Below are 22,227 nucleotides of genomic sequence, written 5' to 3'. Positions count from 1 at the left end.
TCAACGCTTCCTTTGCCATCACATCCATTGTCCCTGGAAACAACCGGCTGACAATGTCTCGACTTCCCTTGTAAAACTTTTGATTTGCCTTTACAAGGAACAACCTCCTTATCAACCATCAAATTACTCGGTAACCTCTTATTTCCTAGGCATCGAAGTCCTTTATAACCACCGACTTGTTGGTCATTTTATAACGGCTCTTTGGCCCTCTTCTTTACAGTTATTAATCGGAAATGGTTTAAAATCTCAAGGTCACAACGACCTTGACATTTAACTTGACCCAAGCATTATTCTGTTTTTGATCGGAAACAGACTTTTAGCTTCATGCCATAATGACCTTGAGCTTTGGCCCACTGACCTAAAAATCAATAGAGTCCATCAGCTGGTGATGACCGCCCTGCCTACAAAGTTTGAGGTCCCTGGGTTTAAGCATGCAAATTATTGATCGGAAACCGTGGAGAAAGACTGGAAGACAGATCGGTTATTATATTTTACAACCAATTACCACCAAACTTGGTGTCTTAAAAACAGGACTGGCAAGGTTTGCTGTTTTATTTACAGTTGCCTGTTCAATATCTCCAATTTTCAAAATGTGCCATATTGTACAATGGTTCTTGGGTATGTTTTAATCCCAAGACGGGCGTGTCTGCCACATTTTGTTTAGGACAAAACATTGATAGGTTCCGAGGATCCTACATGAAAGCCGCAGTAAAAACTGTATTTACCAAGTTCTTGATTTTATCACGAGGGAAAACTAGACAAGCAGAAGCTACAAGGGTATCTTTCAGTGGTTCTCTTGTTAAATGGTCTGATATTTTATGTTTTAGGATGTGGATGAAGAAGCTATGTTCTCCATGACCGGACAAGGAACAAACAGGTACACATGATAAATGATATAAATATGTGCCAAATAATCTCGTTCAATATGATATCTGCATATTTGTCAGATAACTGACTTCGTTTATCATTCTGCACTCAGAGGTATGTTTTTGTAAAATGTTTTCATGACTTTTCTATATATTAAGTGGAAAGTTATACAGACTTGTTGTTGTATATTAGATTACAGGGTTTCAGTGCACTAAATTGTGTCTTCCTGATCAGACAGTTTTTAATTTTGTATCATGTTTACAATATGCACTTTTATCATTGATATTGAGCCTCTATGCATGTAATCTGATCTAAACAAAAATCTGTATTTTTTTTCAAATCTTGATAAAACACTTAGTTGTATGAAATGAAATGTTAAAAGAAAAAAAAAAACCTCATTAATTATCTGTAAATTGTAAATGTGAACAAACTTTGCCCAGATAAAGCTGGTCTGTTTCACAAGGTCACAGACAAGGTATGGTCATAGACTTGGTGTGATTATCAACCACTGTTAAAATGGACCTCAGGTACTAATACAATAGAAACTACAAGTACAACCTAGCAGGCAAAAACTTAGCTATGAACTTGTTTAAAAGCACAAAGACCTATGTCATACAGACTTGCAACAAGACACACAACGCCACAAAAAAAGTTGCCCATAACTCATATATTCAATTCATTACATGTGCACATTCAAAATAAACATGGTAGACCTGTGAATGTTGACAGATAATACACATAGCATGGCTAGTTCCGTCACTGTGGTTGAAAAGAAGTTATTTTGTATTTTGTTTTCACTCAGCATTGACAAATTCTAAAACAGTTACCCGTGCATACTGACAGACTGTACTCATAGCATGGCTAGTTCCGTCACTGTGGTTGAAAAGAAGTTATTTTGTTTTCCTTCGCTCAGCTGAGACAATTTCTGAATACCTGCCCTTGCATACAATGCACTTGTTTTCAGTTTATTACCCATATCCTTTGTGAATCTGAAACATAATGCATTTTATTTTCCTCAAGAATGGGAAGATCTTAGCAAAAAAAGCCAAACTCATTAAAAACTGTAACCATTCTTTTTTTTCTAAAAAACCTGGCAGATCTTAATTAAGTATTAAGTTTCTGTTTTAAAAAACAAGGACACCGTTCCATAATAGAAACAGGTGGGATTTTTTACCTTTTTATGTGAAATATGGTTATCTGCCAAGTTACATAACATATGTTCTAACCCTTTTTATACTTTGATACATTATCCATAGAAACTGAAAGCTTAAGAAACAGCAATAGGCATTGTGAAACATAATAAAAAATCAATATAGAAATGGAAAGTTATGCAAATTTATGCTTCCAGATTTTTACTAGCAAAAAAGATGTTATGTTACAATAAGGCCTACACTGTAAAGAGAGAGCAGGTGTCAAAATGATATACATGTTAGCCATGTAATTGAACGAACATTGGAATACAATACTCATGATATTAATTTGCACATTATAAGTATAGATTGTGGATAAGGCTTTAAAGCTGCACTCTCACAGAATTTCTGAACATTTGACAACTTTTTTTATTGGAACGAGCCAAATTTTGGGAAAATGCATGGAAACCAGTGATATAAGACTGCTAACAAAAAATCAGATTGCAGATTTTCATATTTAATTTCAAAATTTGATGTTTTATGCTTTTTTCTTAAACCTATAGTAATGCTTTTAGCCATGAAACATAAATTTTCGAACGGAAATATGAAAAACTGCGAACTGTCTTTTATCACTGGTTTGCAGATATTTATGAAAATTAGGCTCATCCCAAGACAAAAAATAAAAAAAAATGTCAAAACTGTAAATCTGTGAGAGTGCAGCTTAAACGCTTGGGGTTCTACTTTACAGATACTTTGACAAAGCCCTCCAGTACATTTCCTACGCCAATGGCAAAATAGGGGTGAATGCTGAACACGCATGCAGTGATGCTACGGTTAGTATCTAAGCTAAGTACAGGGAAGTGATTTGTCAAAAGAATTGGGAATTTTCACAGATCCTATGACTCCAGGGACTTTCCGCCCTGGGTTTTCTTTTTTGAACTGATTAAAAAAGTTGACCATTTGCTCTGGTTGTTGCTTTATTTGTTGTTAGTGTTGGCACCCCAGTTGGCCTCAAATTTGAGGCAAAAGAGCCCTAAAAAGAGCTTTGAAAAAGCTAATATTGCTTCTTGATATGATGCTTTACCCCATCTGAGGCTTAAAGCAGCCCCAAACCAGTCGGTGAAATGGTTTCAGCGCTTCAGCTTTCAGGTCCATCACATTCATGTATGTACCGGATAATACATTAAAGGTTAATTGTCAACTAAGGCGCAAATTGTTCATCCTAGATTGATGTAACAACAGCCATAAGCAGAAGCAAAATAACATCAAGACTTGTAATCTAAAATATACCTATATTGTTTACACTTTTTAATCAGGAGCGTAGTTTATGCACAACAATATCATCAGGTAATTTTTTGCATGAAATTGTAAAACTGCTGGAAAAAATGATTGCATAGGTTAACCTTTGACTTTACGATTGGTGTGTTACATCAAAGTTTGCCTAGCTTCACTTGAGTTTAATGTATCATCCCATGGTATTGTGTTTTCTTGTAGATGCCAGGTCGCATCTGGGAATACATTTTGGCCAAGGAGCAGTACAATGAAGATGGAAGTGTCCCCAAAGCCCCTGAGGCCATTGTGCAGAAACTACAGACACCAACCAAGTAAGTTCAAATATATCAGGCAATTTTACTTTATTTAAGCATGAAAATATATCATCGTTTAAAAGCCACGAACAGTGTTTACAATTTCAGCTCGTCTGTTTCTTTAAAGAAAATAGTCTTGAGTTGTCTGCATTGCCATGGCATATATATTTACCTTTGCCATAACTCTAAAAGCTGCACTCTCATAGATGACAGTTTTGACAACTTATTTATGTTTGTCTTGAAATGAGGCAATATTACGTTTTATGGCCAAAAGCGTTACAAAGGCTTCAAGAAAAATGAAGTTTTTGCCAGTTTTCCGGACAATGACAAGCTGTTTTATAGTGGTTTAACTTAAATGACTAGCTGGAAGGCATTGATTTAAAAATCAGCTGTTTTTGAAACCAAAATAAAACAAATGCCAATACTGTCAATCTGTGAGAATGCAGCTTAAAGTAAGATTTTCAAATGAGAATCTTGATAGACAATACACAGTTGTAAAAACTTGCCCCTTCTAATGTAAGTGTTTGCTCAGACACTTTTGTTTAAGATTAAATTCATAAAAAACTATGTGGTAAACAGAATTTGAAAAACACTTTCTTCTTGTGAAATTGTAAATGAAATTTAAGAAATTTGCCAATTTTAAAGAAATTTCTATCATTTTTTTACATTTACTTCAAAATAATATGTTGTACAATTGAGAAATGGTAAACAGGAATTTTCTCAAAACTCACCCATTATCAGGGATCAAATAACAGTAAATAATAATTTAAGAACTTAATGTCTTTATATGCATATGTATTTATAAGATGAAGTTTCAGTTTTGAAGATTATGTGATATTTTAGCCAAGCAAGTAAACAAGTAAAGTCACCATCTACATCTGCAGAGACATCTAAACAAACAACACCAATATGCAAACGTTTTCATTGTTAAAAATCACTATTATATTATTATATTTTGGACTGCAATTACACAAATTGTAATGTTATAATACAAGGAGTTAGGAATTGTATTTCTGTATACATTATAATACAAGGAGGGTTGGATTTTTTGAAACAAGAAAAAAAACCCAGATGTCTGCAAGATAAAATATATACACTAAAAACAATCATCACACTACTGCAGTTCTACCACCAGAATATTGTCTTATTCTCCGCCCACAATGAGTCTGCCAGTGTTTGTGCTGTACCAGGCTGTTTTGGGACAGTTTATTCCATCTCCCTGTCTGACCAGTGTAGCCAGTTTCTGCCCGCCGTCATGGGTAACCTGCACCACAGTGTGGGAACCAGATGAACACACAAACACTTGACCTCCCTCACTCACATGTACACTTTGTGGCCAGTTAATGCCAGGGTCCTTAAGAGTGTCCAGAATGTTGCCTGTGTTGTCAATGGTGACCAATGAATTGCGTTTGGAGGCTGGAATATAAATCTTCCTGCAATCTTTACTTAGAGCAAAATGATTCACTGTAAGGTATCCTGATTTGTCTTCATATACCACTTTGATGAGCTGGCCAGCTTCAGTGTAGAGGTACAGGGCTGTGTAAGAGCCCACATACAGCTGCCCCTCATGGTGTCTGATGGAGTTACAGCAATGGTCAACTAAAAACCTTTCGGTCATTATCAGGCTGCCTGTAAACACTCTCAGGAACTGGAGCGCATGTCGTTTGACTTCATTACAGTTTATAGCTACAGCAAGCTCATTCCCTGTGGTATGGCATATGTCCTGTGGATGCTTTGGAACCTCACAGCTGCCTATCACCTGGAACTGGCTGTTCAGCAGCTTAACTTTAGTGTTACTTAAGTCTATTAGTATAATGTCTCCTCCTGGTAGTTCAGTTATACCAGTTATATCACAGGATTTATCATCTGTCTTCTGCTGAACTGAATATGTCTTCTTGGTTTTCACAGTAAAAGCTTTCAGAGTGTCCAAGTGCTCTTTACTCAGAGTAGATTGATTTCTAGCGTCTTTTGCAGTATCTGCCTGGATATTCCCCAGTGTTAGCATGTCCGTCAGTATTTCTACAGCATGGTTGTCAGGCTGGAAGGACACAGTCATCTCTGCTTTGATGGCCATCTCATGAAGCTGCTTTTTGGCGTCTGCCATCTTGTCCTGACATTTTCTGTATCCAATATAGACGCTGGGCTCACTTCCTTTGTCTTGTGACTGGACATTATCCAGAAAGGCCTTCAGTTGCCCATGAATGTTTGTGCAGGAGTCAATGTCCTTCTGAATCATCTCATCAAGGTCAGCCAGGACACTGTCCATCTGTTCAACTGTCCTCCTCTCGAGCTCTTCTAGCAGCTGGTTTAGTGTATCCCTCAAGGCTTTGATCTCCTTCAGAGTGGACTTCCCAGATGTCTTCAGTAATTGTTGTTTTTTCTTCATGTCTTGTATGACCTGGTTCAGGCTTGATGTCAGCTTGCTAACATTGGCAGGAAGCTGCTTGAATTCAGCCAGCTCATGTATGCCCTTTGCCAGGTTTTCTACCAGGCTAATGCTGTGGCACATCCTATTGGATGCAGTCAAACAATGCAATGAATATAAATATATATCTATAAAATTATATTTCTTTATTGTTGATATAACATGTTTACTTTTATATTATGTATAAATAATATTTCTTGTTTTTGGTGTCAAAAGGTTTTGATTCAATGCGAAAACCATTTGTCTAGGGTAAAATTTTGTTGTGTAAGTGGACATTTTATCCACAACAGAAATATTTTATTCAATTTATTCACATACCTGTGGTTAAGGGAGACACAGATGCTACAGCAAAGCTCCATGTGATCTTCACAAACCATTTCGATGACTTTTGTTGGGTGAAGGTCACACGTCTCAAGAGCGTTTCCTTGCCCCACTCACTTGTCCACATCATTGCGACCAAGCACTGCATGCTTCTTAAACAGTTTATTATGATGAATAACACATGTAACACAGTAGCCTTTAGAGCAGTTTTTGCAGAAGAACTTGGCCTTGGTGTTAACATTGTCCTCAAGGCACAAGGAGCATTCAAAGTCATGGATTAAACCATCGGAGGCATTCAGCACTGAGTGTGTTAAAGATTTTGCACCTGTCAGTTCCATTTTAAAAACTTTGTAATTTCCAGTTTAATTCTTCAGAGTTGTATTTAGATAATCTATATTCATATCAAAATAAATCAAGATTTTCGCCCATTCCGTTCTCCAAAATTCGAAAGATCTTCAATCACATTTAGGAAGTTGCATGACTTTTTTGTTATCACAAGAAAGAACATTTGGGTAACATGATACCGTCAGTTTTATATAATGATACACAGTTTTATATACGACTTCAAGGTTTGTTGAATAATCTGACTTAAATGATCTTCAATTTCATGCTAACAGTTTACCGTCCTTTGTTAACATACAACTACATGCACAAAGAAATAAACGTCAACATTGATCTGAACTATTGGAGCAAAGAAGTATAGATATGAATATAAATATATATTACTGAAAGAAACTAGATGTCTATACCTTCTTGAAATATATTATTAATTTCATGACACAAATCAGTGGTTAAGATAGACATCCTTGGGTGATTTGGATCATTGTATCAATGAGCGTACAACAAAATATAATAAGATCATGATTTCATACTTAATACTGAGTGAATTTCAGGAACAGAATTCAAGATTTAACTTGTTAATTCTACATAGCATAAAGTAAAATTATCAGCAGAACTTCCTGTTTCAATATATTTCTCTTTAAAGCCAATAATAATTGATTAGAAAATTTGATTTTACAGTATGATTGGTAATAAGATGCCCCCATAGCCTTTAAACTTAACTAGATTTGTAAAGATTTTTTTGCCCCCTCATTATTGGTATGGTAGTTTCAGGGACAGTCAAATCTTACAAAAGAAACTTACTATGTTCTTTCTAACCAGTTTTGGGCCAAAGTCAGCCTTATTCCCGATTCATTTTTTTTCCAAAAGTAAAAAAAAAAAGTTCTCAATTTTATGTTCTAAAAAATAAATAAATAAAATAATAATAATGATAATAATAAACCCAAACCATATATGTATTGAAGAGTTGGCATAGAAACAAAGAAACAAACTTTATCACATTGTATTTGTTTTTGTCCATTTTTTAAAGCATTTTTAGCTCGACTATTCGAAGAATAAGGAGAGCTATCCTAGTCACCTGAGCGTCGGTGTAACCACTTATGTTAAAGTTTGCGTACCACCTCAAATATTTCAAAGTCCATTGACATATGGCTTTGAAACTTTGCACACTTGTTCACCATCATGCCCCCAACCTGTACACAGGAGGGGGTAACTCTATCAAGCATTTTGACAAAATTATGCCCCTTTTTCGACTTAGAATTTACGTTAAAGTTTGCGTACCACCTCAAATATTTTCAAAGTCCATTGACATCTGGCTTTGAAACTTAGCACGCTTGTTCACCATCATGCTCCCAACCTGTACACAGGAGGAGGTAACTCTATCAAGCATTTTGACAAAATTATGCCCCGTTTTCTACTTAGAATTTATGTTAAAGTTTGCGTACCACCTCAAATATTTTCCTATTCAAATATGTAAATATCTCAGCACATCATGTAATGCATTGAAATCTAATCTAATCTTCAATCCATACACCGAAAAGCAGCGGAATAGTCGAGCGCGCTGTCTCTGTGACAGCTCTTGTTGTTCATTGCAAGGCAAATTTAGATTCTTAATTCTAGTCAAATTTACACATTTATCCCATTCAGAAAGGCCATGGCCCCAAACTTAAAATGGTGAGGTAAAAAATCCCATATTTGTGTTTGAAATAGTCAACTATTCATTTCATTATTTTTTGTCTGAATCCCAAAGTGTGGGGATAATCTTGCTTTGGTCATAAATTTATTACTGTTTTATATCAACCCATTAAAATTTATCTACCAAGTGTTAGGAGTGAACTGTAATAAGAGACTATGTATATTTTCAGACTTGAATGGGACCTATGCGATGTTGAAAATGAAATCACTGAATCTCTTGAACACTTCAAGAAACTGGTATGTGATACATGCTGTTAATATAATGCATGTTTATGTTTCACTGTAGAGATACATATAAACAAATTAGTTTGTGTTCTGTTTTTTTGTTGTTATTTTTCATTATTTATATGTATGCAAAAACAGTACCAATATCTAGATTGTGCTTTATGTGTACAATGATGCACCTCGTTAAATTTGACAGAGATGGTTTCATCATATTTTACATTGTTATGATTTGATCACAGGCGAACGGTTTTGTGTCAAAGAGTGTGTTCGCGGATTATGGCAAAGGCTTCATCAAAACCAAGAGGCTCAGTCCTGATGGATACATACAGGTAAGCTCCTGGACATGTGTCTTTGAATCTAGAAAATACATGTATGACTTTCAAAGTTTGTGACAGGACTCAGCTCCTCTTTTAGAAAAAGTCAGCATATTGTCAAAGTATTGGTGTTGATAGCTGCATTGCTTGCAGTTATAAATGTTAAACTCTAGATGTAAATTTGAACAATGGTACAAAAAAAAGTCACATGAATATAACATTATGAATGTTTAAATGCCCCAATTATTATGGCTGAGGAGTTTATTTGCACATTCCCTGGATGGTCTTTACAATTTTCTTTATTAATTTATCAAAAACTTTGAATTATTTTCATTCCATGTATTAAATAAATGATCATGTACTGTCCAGATATGGAAAAATAACTTTAAACTTCCGGCATTCTAGAATAAATGCCCTTATTTCAATTCAAACAAGTGTTGTTATTATTTTCATACATAGTGAAACCAGGTTGTCCATTACTCCGGAAACAATAGAACATAAATGATCATGTATTAATTAAAGGTGATTGTGTTAAGGTAAATGAAATATATTTGTTTAACTTTCAGATGGCGATTCAACTGGCATACTTTAAGCTGAATGGAAAATGTGTGAAAACATATGAGTCTGCATCCACGAGGTAGATTTCTTATGGTTTTCTTAATAACCACAATTTTAGCTCAACTATTCAAAAAAATATGGAGACCTATACCTACTCACCCAAGCATATGAGTAAGCGTCACACACTGGTTAAGTTTTGCATGTTAGCACTCAATATCTCAGCAAAAAACATCATGTATTGAATTCAAACTTTGTTCATAAACTACTTAATTTATGAAGTTAGATGTCTTTCATATATAATACAAATTATGGCCTTTTATCATTTGACTTAGATGTTCTACTTTTAAACTTTTACATGTAAGTACACATAGGTTAATATCTTAGTAGCTACTTGAAATTTCATTCAGACTTTATACAATGGTACTTAACCATCAAACCTACTTAAATAACCAGGTTAGATAACTCATTACTGGATATATTTTAAACCTATAAATTCTGGTTAAGGTTTTGTATAAAGCACACAGAAGTCAAAATATCATCAATTACTTCATATATTGCATTGAAACTTTATACTATACAAGGGTTCTTAACCATCCATCATGCTTAATACATCAAGTTAATAACTCTTTTTGCATATACTTGTTATGCAAATTATGGCTGTTTTTTTATTCAACTTAGAAATTTTGGTAAAGGTTTTCATGTAATCTAATTTTACAGTGATCCATGCATATTAAACCAAAACTTTGCAATCATTTAACTTAAAAGCGGCAGAATAATTGAGTGGGTTGTCCCTGTGGCAGCTCTTGTTTATTAGCTTGTCTGTTATTCAAATAAAAAAGGTCAAAGTAATGTGATAGGCTTGGTGTCGTCGGCATTTTGCAAAAACTAGAACCATGGCCATAATTTAAAAACTTTCAAGATATTCAAATAAAACTTGGAATACATGTTGTAAAAAACAATATGCACGTGTATGATAAGGCCCATAACCCTGACTGTAAATATTTTCTAGTTCTGCCCCTTTTTTCATGGAAAAACCCCGACAGATTAGCGAGTTTGCCAGATTTGGTGTTCCCTTCGTGGTGCACTTGTTAAAATCTAATGATTTCATGAAGTTAACAGAACATTTAGCAGAGTATATCTTGATTACAATATGCCTTTGATATAGAGAACAACCATGATCAACTATGTAATATTTCATGCAGAATGTTTGCTGATGGGCGTACTGAAACAATACGACCAGTGACGGAGTCTTCAGTAGCCTGGTGCAAGGCCATGTCGCTGATGAAAGGGACAACTCGGGAACAGAAGATCTTGCTACTGAAACGGGCCATCAACGCACAGACCAAGCTGAAGAACGAGGCCGTGGTAGGGCTCGGGTGGGATCGTCACATGTTTGGGCTCTTTGCCTGCTGTAAAGAACTTCAGATGGAGCTCCCCAGTGTGTTCAAAAACAAGGTACAAGATACTAATTTGGCCCTAAAGTATGATGCTTTATCTATAAGAAATCGTTTAGTGAGTATTATTATGGTTCGTAACATCCGGCTATAGAATTTGTTGTTAATTTTATAACAGATGACTGATTATACAGTCGAAAATTGCTATGTCAAATCTTGATGTCCCGGTTATGTAAAACTTTTTTTTTTTCAGTTACACATTTTATATTTCAGTTATATCAATGTTTGTTATCTCCGAGATATCAATGACTTCAACAAAGCGAGTTTTGACTGTAATCGATAACTTTATATTGATACTCTCGTACTGAACTTAATTTCAGAAATAAATTTGGCGTTAAATTAAATAGAAACAAAATGAAATATGGCATTGAGATAAATTCATGTGTTATATATTTATGTTATTTTGTGTTTCAGTACATGTTCATGCCAGATGTATTGAGCACATCTCAGACTCCAACAAAGTACACGGATATATGGAAGCAGGAGAAGTCGTGTTTAGGCGGCGGCTTTGCTGCAGTGAATCCAAATGGCTATGGCGTCTCCTATATCATTGTTGGAGAAGATCTCAGTGAGTACAGTAGATTATTTTATTTTTGAAATACAGCATTCCAAAAATTCCTTATTTTTAACGCAGTAAACGAAATTTTAAACAAAACATAGAAAGTTATTTTTGTGCTTTTACCGAAACTGCTTGAAGTGTTTATTTCTTTTTAAGTCCAAGTATATAGAATTTAATATAAGTCCAATATATAGAGTTTAATATAAGTAGGACTGATTGTTGAGAACTTTGTTAAAGTTAACAGCATTGTTAACAAAATTGTTAACTGTCCAATTGTTACTGCTCTGGAAAGATTAATGGATCCGCTGGAGATCTGCAGTATTTCTAAAGTGATTTGACACAGCTTGTTCTTTATATTTTTGAGTTAACATAATCCTATATATCAAGTTTAAACATTAATATCGATTTAGTTAATCACATTGTTAATGTAAACAATGTTCTAAAAATTTGGCCCTATGTGTATTACATCAGTTTCTTTACCTTAAGCACGAAAAACTATCACATGTTACGCTACTGTTTACTTTCAGTCCTTTTCCATGTGAGCGCAAACAAGTACTCCGAGGAGACGTCAGCGCACAAAATGACTGATGCCATCATGGACTCCATGAATGAAATACGGGATCTGCTTAACTAAATCCAAGCTGTAGAAGAAGGAAATATTTTTTATTTTGACATTCTGTAAGCTTAAACAATTAGGCATTGCAATGTGGTAATATTTACACATGTAGCTTACAGATTAAATATACTTTTAGTGAAGTTACACAGCTATTGTGACCGTTAAAATGTATTGCAGGATAATGTGAATCTTTACCAGTGATATTTGAAATCATCCCTGTGAGTAACATGTATGTTTTAAACAATTGAAATCTAAAATGGTGTTTATCTTATATCAAACTGTACTTTATTTTTAAAGAGTTAACAGCAAGATGTTTATATACATATATTACATGTTTGCCATTGAAGACTTACTTCCTACATGTTTTATATTTTTTATACCTTAGGTGTTTTTTTTACAGTGCTCGTAAAAGTCCATAGACTACTTTAAAATGTTTAAACATGTAAGCACCATTATTTTAATAGTACTGTTACTGTTATGTTTTAGCCTCGTTTTAAAAAGGGCAGGCTGCTGCAGAAAAGAAACAGGGTGCTAAGGGTTAAAAGGGCACACTGCATCAGGATGTGAAAAACTTCAATATTGTAATCATGACAAAAATTGTTTGTGAAATATGAGTAATTGAAGTAATTTAATTTCCAACTGCCAGATATATCAAGTTTGTTTGTATTAAGTATCATGGAAAATGTTTTATTGTTTTATAACTAAATTAAAGAAATATTTTTATTATTTAAAGCATTCAATTCTAGAAGGCAGAAGGGTACACATGTCAGTCTCCTTGAGGGCACCAAAAATGGCAGGGGGCAGCATCCTCCATTTACTCATTAGCTAAAACCATAACTGTATTGAAAAAACCTTGTTATGTTATCAATGTTTATACGAAAAAAAATTGTAAGGTCAAGAATTTCCGCGTATACTTAGCGAGTGTCAGAAATATAATTTCTTGCATTTTGAAATAAACCTTATAGCTGCACTCTCACAGATTTACCGTTTTTACAACTTTGTTATTTTTTGTCTTGGAAAAAGCAATTTTTCTGCAAACTAGTGATAAAAGACTGCTGACAAATGAGATCCCAGATTTTCATATTTCAGTTCGAAAACTAATGTTTAATGGCTTAAAGCATTATTTACGGTTTAAGAAAAATGCAATTTTTAACTTAAATAGAAAAATCTGAGACTATTTTTTGTCAACAGTCTTATATGAATGGTTTACATTCATTTTAGCATACATTGGCTAGTTCCAAGACAAAAAAATAAAAAAAGTCAAAACGTTCAGTCTGGAGAGTGCATTTTTAATTTATTTCCAACTTAACTATTTGGTAAAAAAATATCTCATTACAACCTAGAACAAAACATTCGAAAAATTGATTGAAACATCATTGATAAGATGGTTGAATTATGTATAGTGAAATAGATATCATTTGTGACTGATGATTTACCACTATATGTTGATGACCAGCAAACATTCTTATCCTGATATTAAGCACAAATGGCTCATGAAAATATTATTGACAAGTGATTTGTTGCATGACTTAAAATTGTTTAGTGTTGTTTTAATGATGCGTTATTTTAATTATTATTAATGTACACATGTAGTTTGCTGCTGTGATTCATTTTTAAATCTGCTCAGGACTCCATATTTCACAACCGTGGGTCCTGAGCACACACCTAACAGTCCAAAGCTTTGCTATATGCATATATATCACTGAAAAAAGTGCATCTCCAGGATGTACATGTTTGGGAATAATGAGTCCTCAGGACGGACTTGGGAAGCGCAGCAAAATGAATCCCTGTAAATGCTTTGTTTACTTTAAAGTCATTATAGTCTGCTCTGGCTTTCAGTTTTAGAGGCAGATGTATTTTCATCTGTGAATCTCTCACACCATTATGTACACTTATTGTGCAAACTGGTCCATAAATATAAGCATGCAATATTGTGCAAACTGGTCCATAAATATGAGCAGGCAATGCTATGCAAACTAGTCCATAAATATGAGCAGGCAATGCTGTGCAAACTGGTCCATAAATATGAGCATGCATTGCTGTGCAAACTGATCAATAAATATGAGCAGACAATGTTGTGTGAACTGGTCCATAGATACAAGAAAGCAAGGCTGTGCAAACTGCTCCATAAATATGAGCAGTCAATGTTGTACAAACTGGTCCATAAGTATGAGCAGGCAATGCTGTGCAAAGTAGTCCATAGCTATGAGAAAGCAAGGCTGTGCAAACTGGTCTAAAGATATGAGCATGTTTGTTGTTCAATGTACCGAGGATGGAGGTAGCCATGTAAATACTGCTAATATGAGAGTCCCTTTGTAAAAGCTAGTTTTAATGCCTGTATTAAGGAGTGCAGAATTCACAAAGCTTATTCAATGTGGTAAAACAATTTACATTATTTAGCACAACGCTTTCAACATGGACTAAGAAGGTTCTTGTTGTGGCAAAAGCTGGCAGTCAATCAGTATGTCTGATAGTGGTTACAGATATGTTTTTGTTATAAATTCTTTTATGTGCCACACAAAGTCATGGATTTAGTTTGTTTTAAATGATTCACAAACCTTATTTGTTTTTTGTTTTCTTTCTGTTATATTTGTTTTAATTGGTGATAAACTCAACATATATTTACAAATGTAAAGTTCTTTTAATATATTACTTTTATATACAAATCATTTCAAATGGCTGTAAATCTACTTTCTGTGATAAGTGTTTATTACAGACCTGTTTAAAACCACCCCTTATCTGTCTTATTTTGCATTATGTAATTTTATGACTGATGAAGGTATAAGTAGATTCAATGCTTTGTGCGAACAAAGACATTGGTAAAACCTATCTAATGTTATTGCTGCGTAAACGGGCAAATTGCATAGTTAGATCGTGATCTGTTACACTATGTAATGAGCAATAATACAACAGCTGTGTGAGGCAGAATGTGTCTTTTTGTAACACTTTGTTACATTCCAAATATCCATCTAAATTATAGATTAAAAGCATAGGGTCTTCTTCAAGCATTTGTAAAGCTAGTTGGAATGACTAAACGTATGGATAGATATCTGTTACGAAGAAAGATATTGGTATAAAAATTGCTCATTGCATAAAGCATCACATATATTGTTGTTTTTCAACGAAATTTGAGAGCGTTCTGCTAATACATGTACAACTGTCCCCTGCTAAGTGTTTACAATAAGACTCATGAAAGCAAAAATATTGATTCAACATGAACATTTTGGTATTGTATGCTGTGTTTAGATTTGTTTCTGTTTTTGTTTTCATATAAAACCAGCACATGCATCTGTTTATGTACATGTAATAGTTTTGTTCTTTTGTATGATCATGTATTTCCTTAACAATTATATCGGCTGTGGTATTTATTTTCATCTACGTACATTTATTTCTTGATCATACATTTATATCACATTGATTACTTCCTGAAATTGTGTTCCTGATGTAAATTCATACACCAATATTCGATATATAGAACTGTCTTTGTCATTAAAATCATCGTTTGAATAATTCTGCTTGTTTGCAAACTTACTTGCATTTCTTAATACTTTGTATTGCTGCTTTTTGTAGATTGAGCTTTTTATTTATCATTTAGTATATATGTGATTTTGGGTCATATATGCATGATGGCTTAGTTTATATTGTTATGTATTCATTTCACAATAAATGTACAAGAAATGGCTCAAGTTCGACTTATGTATGAGAGGGGATCTGCTGGTCTAGTTTACCTTAATACCAGGGGGATAAATAGTAATATTACCATTCATACAATGATGCCTATATACGCTTTAAACATTTATTTCTTGTGGTCCTTCTATTTCTTTATGAGTATCTCATTTATATTTATTGTCTTTAAATTGTCTTTCTCTTGCCTTACTTATGTGCACTATGGAGTGCACTTGTAGTGCATCTCTAGTGCACATTAAGTGCACAAACTGTCAAGTTTAGTCTTAACAGTACTGTATTATAGTACAGGCCACTATTCTTATCTTACGTGACGAAAATAATTCTAGAATAATTCTAGAATGCATTTAAGTGTGTGTTTTTCTTACATATATAATGCTTAAACCCCCTACACAAAACACAGTCATTCTTAAAGCTAAGCATCTTCATTACAAGACAAACCAAGGCACCAGACAAGTTCCCCATAACTCAATTTAGTACATATGTACATTCCCCCAAAACTTTAGGTCAGCCGTAACAATTCTTTAGATAAACGGGTGGTGAATCACCGGGGTAGTTCGCTTTGTAAATAAGAGTTGTTTGTTTACCTGCACGTAAAGGAATTGCTATCTATACAGTTAAGTTGGACCGTCAAGAGTAATCTCATTCTCACATTGGTTTTTGAAACAAAAACAAAACACTTGAGTCCCTGGACGAATTTATAACAGTGCCATCTGCGCCTTACGTCAAAGGATAACAATGAAAATCAACAAGGGCAATAACTTAAAAATACTGCAGCCAGTTAAAGTTTCTGTGTGCTGCACTTCCACTCAATGAAAACTATCTGTATCTGAAGTTTGAAGTCAATACCTTAACGACTTTTCAAAGTTATGCCCTGGACAAAAAATGAGCTTGAAAATTAAGAAAGGGAAATAACTAAAAAATACTGCAGCAAGAGTTATGGTTTCTGGTGACTGCACTTCTCCTAGATAAGATCTATATGTATATGAAGCTTGAAGTTATTACCTCAAAGGTTTTGTGTGAAATAAGTATGAAATTAACAAAGGGCATGTACTCAAAAATACTGCAGCCAGAGTTATGGTTTATGTGCGCTGCAATTCTCCTCTGTGAGAGATAAATATGTAAATGAGTTTGAAGTCTATACCTCAAAGACTAAACAGGGGTTAGTTATGCTCCGGGAAAAAAATAAGTAGAAAAATTAATCACAGAATTATGGTTTACGTGCACTGCACTTATTCCCAATGATATACAGCTGTTGCATGTCAAATTATGCTCCGGACAAGACCCCCCTCCCCCAACCACATGCAGACACGCACACTATTTTAACCCCGTCGCCTTTCGGCAGGGGATTAAAATGTTGCATAGGAAATCGTATTTTGATACTATAATAAAATCGAAACAGGTTTAGAAGTGTATGGCAAGTTAGAATGTGCACCCCCTTCTTTGAAAAAGAAAATTGGTTGGAGGTATTTCAATGTCGTTTATTTTAATGATGTTTATTATCTTTCAAAACTTCACAACCAAACATATCACAAACTGTAACATAAACATAACAAAACAGATAGTGCAAACAAATAATATTTTTTTCTATACATTAAGTTCAAAAGGATAAATAAAGCCTGTGTAAATGTACCCTTTTACCCACAGTTGAGTTTAAAAATTAGACCGAGTGTCCTTCAGGTTCTCAAATCCTTCAGTTATCAGTGATTTGATACTGAGCTGATAACATGTTAAACAGCTTCATTTGACATGTCCACAGACATCACAACGAATAACATCAATGGGATATATATGGGATATATATATATATATATATACTTATATACAGCATGAATAAACACGACTAAAACATCACACAGTTAAGGCTTAATTCTCTCCTGTCTTTCGAGGGCACACTGGAACCAATCGATGGTGGGCTGGCATCAGGTGTGAGTCGGTTCCAGAGAACAATTAAATTTGGTAGAATTTATGCTGATATATATGATATATTTGCTGATATTGGATGTATTGGCGTTCGTGACCTCTGGTAGAGTTTTGTGTTGGTCTAAGTGGAGGTGATGTCTGGATATCAACATTGTTAATTATAATTTTTAAGAATATGGTTACTCTGGGTAGATTTCTTCAGTACTAGAGGGATTCCTATTTGAGACCTGCAATCAATTAAGTAAAGCTAAATGTCCTTGAGTAATTCTATTAATTAATATATAATTGTCTATCATTCGACCATTTATAGTTAGCAGTCAGAGGACCGTATATCAGGTCTGAACAATTGATGACAAAATGTTGGTCCACGAGAGGTTTTTAAAGATGGTAACCGATGAGCTTGTTAAGTAGTTGTGCTATTGATTGTTTACTGACTCTGGAACATTTTTTTGTGAATTACTTTACTTTTCTGGATAAAATGACGTTTTCTAGTCGCATTTTCAATATTGACGGTTTTTGAGACCCTCTTGTAATTTTATATCGTCTTCTTTACATCAGATGGTTTCATCAGCAAGAAGGTCTACATTTAACACAAGAAGGTCTACATTTCTTGTAAAGAAAACAACACACTTCTTTAAGCTTCTGTTATAAACACAAGGAACTTTAACCACACTATTGCAGTTCCGTCACCACAATATCATCTTGCGATCCCGCCACAATGAGCCTGCTAGTATGTGTGCTGTACCAGATTGACTCTGGTCTGCCCTCCCTGACAAGAGTAGCCAGCTTTTTTCTGCCTTCCAGGTCAACCTGCGACACTGTGTTGGAGTCATATGAGCACACAAAGACATGTCCACTCTCACTCACATGTACACCACATGGCCAGACAAAATCAGGGTCATCCAGAGTGGCCAGAATGTTGCCTCTTCTGTCAATGGTGATTAGTTTTTGGTTGCTTGAGGCTGGAACGTAGATCTTGCTGCCATCTCTGCTCAATGCAAAACGGTTCACTGTGATGTATCCTGATGTGTTTTCATAAACTGTCGTGATGAGCTGGCCAACTGTGGTGTAGAGGTACAGGGCAGTGCGGGAGCCTATATACAGCTGACCCTGGTGTTGTCTGATGGAGAAACACGAGTGGTCAACTGTGAACTTCCTGATCTTCTTGATTTTGCCAGTTGACACTGTCAGAAAGTGGACCTCATATCTTTCATCTACATCACAGTTTACAGCTACGGCAAGCTCGTCCCCTGTGGTGTGACATATGTCCTGTGGATACTTTGGAACCTCCAAATTGGCTATCACATCGAATTGACTGCTCAACAGCTTAATTTGAGAGTTACTTGAGTCTGTCAGAATGATGTCTCCTCCTGGTAGCTCAGATATACCAGTAATATCACAGGTTTTATCATTTGTCTTCTGTCGAACGGAATATGTATGCTTGGTTTTCACAGTAAAAACTTTCTGCGTGTCAATAGTCTGAATCTCCCCCAATGTCATTAAATCAGACAAAAGTTGTTGAGCACGATTATCAGGATTAAAGGACACAGACATCTCTGCTTTGTTGGACATCTTATGGAGCAGACTGTTGGCTTCTGTCATCTTATCTTGGCATTTCCTGTAACAAATGTAAGAGTTTGGCTCGCTGCCTTTGTCATTTGACCGGATATTGTCCAGAAAGTCATTGATCTGGTCATGTATGCGTGTGCAGGAGTCTACATCCTTCTGCAGTGTGTCATCCAGATCAGCCAGGCCACTTTTCATCTGTATCACAGTTCTTTTCTCCAGCTCATCTAGCAGCTGGTTCAGTGCTGACCTCAGAGCATTTATCTCTCTCAGCATGGACTTTCCAGATTCCTTCACGGATTGTTGTTTTTTCTTCATGTCCTGTATGACCTGGTTTATGTTGGATGTCAGCTTGCTAACATTGGCAGGAAGCTGCTTGAAGTCAGCCATCTCATGTATGCCCTTGGCCAGGTCTTTTACCTGGCGGAAGCTGCGGCACATCCTGTTGGTAAAGTTAATACATTACTTAGTCATAGCATTGCATTTAAAGAGATGTATACGCTCAAATTTCTGTACTGATGATTATAATGTTTACAATATTTTTGTCATGAAGGGAGTCATTGAATCCGTATTTGAACACTGCTACACATTACTTAAAACTTAATTCACCTGATTAATGTTAAATATAAACATCGTGTACGTCACCATTATGTTCACAGCAATCCTGCTCATGTCATGTTTATATACCGCTACCCTTATTTAATTCGAATAAGTTACACAGCACCTTGATGGTAATTAATTTAGGGATGCAAACGAATATTCGAATATTCGATCAAACTTTTGGTATTCGAATGTCAAAGTCGGTATTCTAATATTCGAAAAATTAATGTTGAATAAATAGAATGAAAAACAACAACAACCTTTTGCCTACAACACTGTTGTTGTATATAAAGTTAGTTTGTCTTACAACGATTGGCCCATAATGCTGGATGTGTGCATATGATGACAATGCACTATACACGCGCCATCTGCATTTAGGGACATATCGTCGTATAGTATAAAAAGTGGCTATTAAACAAGTGACACCAACAATTAAAGTTATTTTCAGTAAATTTAAATTCCTTTGCCAATTAAGGATTTAAGGAATCGGCCTTCACTCTAATGTGTTGTATTGGACTCTGGTTGCAATTAAGCTGTGCAACATTGCTTAAATCGCCGTGATACTATATTTGACATGTGCTTCAATAATGCAGTTACAGGTATGTGCTTTTAACTGTTTTCAATGTCTCGATGCACTGTTCGTGCTTTGAAATGTAACTGAATAGTATAACCATTTAGGATATATTTCCTCTATTGATGTTAAACAGAAGAATCAAATTCACATATGTTTTCTCTTTATAATTTACTAGTTCCCGAGTTGGTTTGGGTTTTCCATATATATATATTTAGTAGTGATCCATCCCAGAATGAGGATGCTCGTCTAACGGAAAGACTCTCCATTGGTGCATAACAACAATATTACTAGTTTACTACAACTTCTAACAGATGTATTTGGGTAATCGAATATTCGATTGAAAGAATTGCCGAGTATTCGAATATCAATTTTGCGATTCGTTTGCATCCCTAGTAATTATTAAATTCTGCCTATATGTAATATGCAGGGCTGCATGCTTCGAGTATGATATATGCGATATGTAATAAGAAATTAATCATACAACATTATTTTATCAAGAAAATGGAAAGCACATACTTATGGTTGAAAGTGACGCAGACGTTACAGCAAAGCTCTCCGTGAATTTCACAAACCATCTCAACGACATTTCTCGGGTGAAGGCCACACCTCGCAAACGCGTTTGCCTGGCTCACCCACTTGTTCACATCGCTACGATCAAGCACTGTATGCTTATTAAGCATTCTATTATGATAAATGACACATTTATCACAGTAACACTTGGAGCAGTCCACGCAGCAGAACTTGGCCTCGATTTTCTTATTGTCCTCAAGGCAAATATCGCAGTCAAAGTCATTCTCAAACTCTGAGGCACTCTCCAATGAGTGTGTGGAAGGTTGTGCATCTTTTGATGCCATGTTGAGAACTATGTGTTTTCAATGCAATGTTTCAAATGCGTACTAATTGTTACAAACCTCAAGTTATACTGAATTTATATCAGACATCCGCCCACTTTATTTTCCAAAAATGAAATTATCTTTAAAATCAGGGAAGTTCAAATTGTTGATGCGCGTGATCGCAAAAAACTGCATGTATTATAACCTTTGTTATCACACAACTACAATCATTGACATGTAATGATTGCTTTAAATGCCCATATCGTCTAGTGGTTGTCATTTAAGTTGACATGGTGACTCATGCCTAAATTTCTCATTAAATCTTCAGTGCAACATGCTTAAGTATCTTATTTCATTTAGCCAAAATACTTGCTTTTAAGTGTTCGATAAATCTTGACTACTCTTAATTCGATACAAGTTTGAAACTATCATAAAAGTTAATGAACCAAAATAGTATTTATATCATTTATTATCGCCACCAACACAACATACAACTAATCAGTTACTTGATATGACCTTTCACACAAAAAGACACATGTACTTGTTTCAAATTAAATACATACTGAATATAACCTCATCCCTCATCCTCATCCTACATATAGTATAAGCCTATTTGACAGCTTTTGAAACAGCTTTAGTACAGAACAATTTCAACTTATGTGGTTACATGTTTTTACTCACTATAGGTGTACAGCATTTTTTCACTCGATAATTAGCTTATCTGAACACGATGTGCTCAATGTGAGTTATTGTGACGGATGTCCGTCGTCCGTCTTCAACAATTTAGAATCTTCTTGTCTAAAACCATAAGGTCCCTTGATATTTGGCATGGAGCCTCATATGTAGTGGTACTTCACCAAAAATTGTTTAATTTATGTCTCCACCAAGAGGGTTTATAGTATGTCCCTGGGGTTGTCCAGTGTTTCTCTATACTTATCTAGTTTTTTTAAAAATATTC

The 22,227-nt window shown here is 35.0% G+C and overlaps 3 protein-coding genes across 5 annotated transcripts; 1 reads left to right on the top strand and 2 right to left on the bottom strand.

Moving 5' to 3' along the window:
* The first annotated feature begins 830 nt into the window (after window positions 1-830).
* On the top strand, window positions 831-15,769 carry LOC128209069 (carnitine O-palmitoyltransferase 1, liver isoform-like). 2 transcript variants are annotated; one of them, XM_052912909.1, is made up of 10 exons: window positions 831-877; window positions 2,746-2,830; window positions 3,492-3,601; window positions 8,534-8,600; window positions 8,828-8,917; window positions 9,469-9,539; window positions 10,663-10,915; window positions 11,329-11,482; window positions 12,001-12,151; window positions 12,576-15,769. In XM_052912909.1, the coding sequence occupies exons 1-9, from the start codon at window positions 846-848 to the stop codon at window positions 12,105-12,107; spliced, it is 969 nt and encodes a 322-aa protein (XP_052768869.1). In that variant the 5' UTR covers window positions 831-845; the 3' UTR covers window positions 12,108-12,151; window positions 12,576-15,769. The 2 variants fall into 2 exon arrangements, with proteins under 2 accessions (XP_052768869.1, XP_052768868.1); XM_052912908.1 differs by having other exon boundaries at window positions 12,001-15,769.
* LOC128209068 (uncharacterized) lies at window positions 4,362-7,160 on the bottom strand. 2 transcript variants are annotated; one of them, XM_052912906.1, is made up of 3 exons: window positions 7,079-7,160; window positions 6,327-6,481; window positions 4,362-6,093 (listed from the first exon to the last, which is right to left on the bottom strand). In XM_052912906.1, exons 2-3 carry the CDS (start codon window positions 6,383-6,385, stop codon window positions 4,728-4,730), a joined length of 1,425 nt encoding a protein of 474 aa, XP_052768866.1. In that variant the 5' UTR covers window positions 6,386-6,481; window positions 7,079-7,160; the 3' UTR covers window positions 4,362-4,727. The 2 variants fall into 2 exon arrangements, with proteins under 2 accessions (XP_052768866.1, XP_052768865.1); XM_052912905.1 differs by lacking the exon at window positions 7,079-7,160 and having other exon boundaries at window positions 6,327-6,929.
* Window positions 15,770-17,253: 1,484 nt separating the features above from the next.
* Window positions 17,254-21,400, bottom strand: LOC128208782 (uncharacterized). The gene is made up of 2 exons (XM_052912381.1): window positions 20,953-21,400; window positions 17,254-19,704 (listed from the first exon to the last, which is right to left on the bottom strand). The coding sequence occupies exons 1-2, from the start codon at window positions 21,288-21,290 to the stop codon at window positions 18,369-18,371; spliced, it is 1,674 nt and encodes a 557-aa protein (XP_052768341.1). The 5' UTR covers window positions 21,291-21,400; the 3' UTR covers window positions 17,254-18,368.
* Between the last annotated feature and the right edge of the window lie 827 nt (window positions 21,401-22,227).

Source organism: Mya arenaria, chromosome 11, assembly GCF_026914265.1.
Source record: "Mya arenaria isolate MELC-2E11 chromosome 11, ASM2691426v1".
In the NCBI taxonomy this organism is placed as follows: Eukaryota; Metazoa; Mollusca; class Bivalvia; order Myida; family Myidae; genus Mya; species Mya arenaria.
This window is presented reverse-complemented; position numbering and strand designations above follow the sequence as displayed.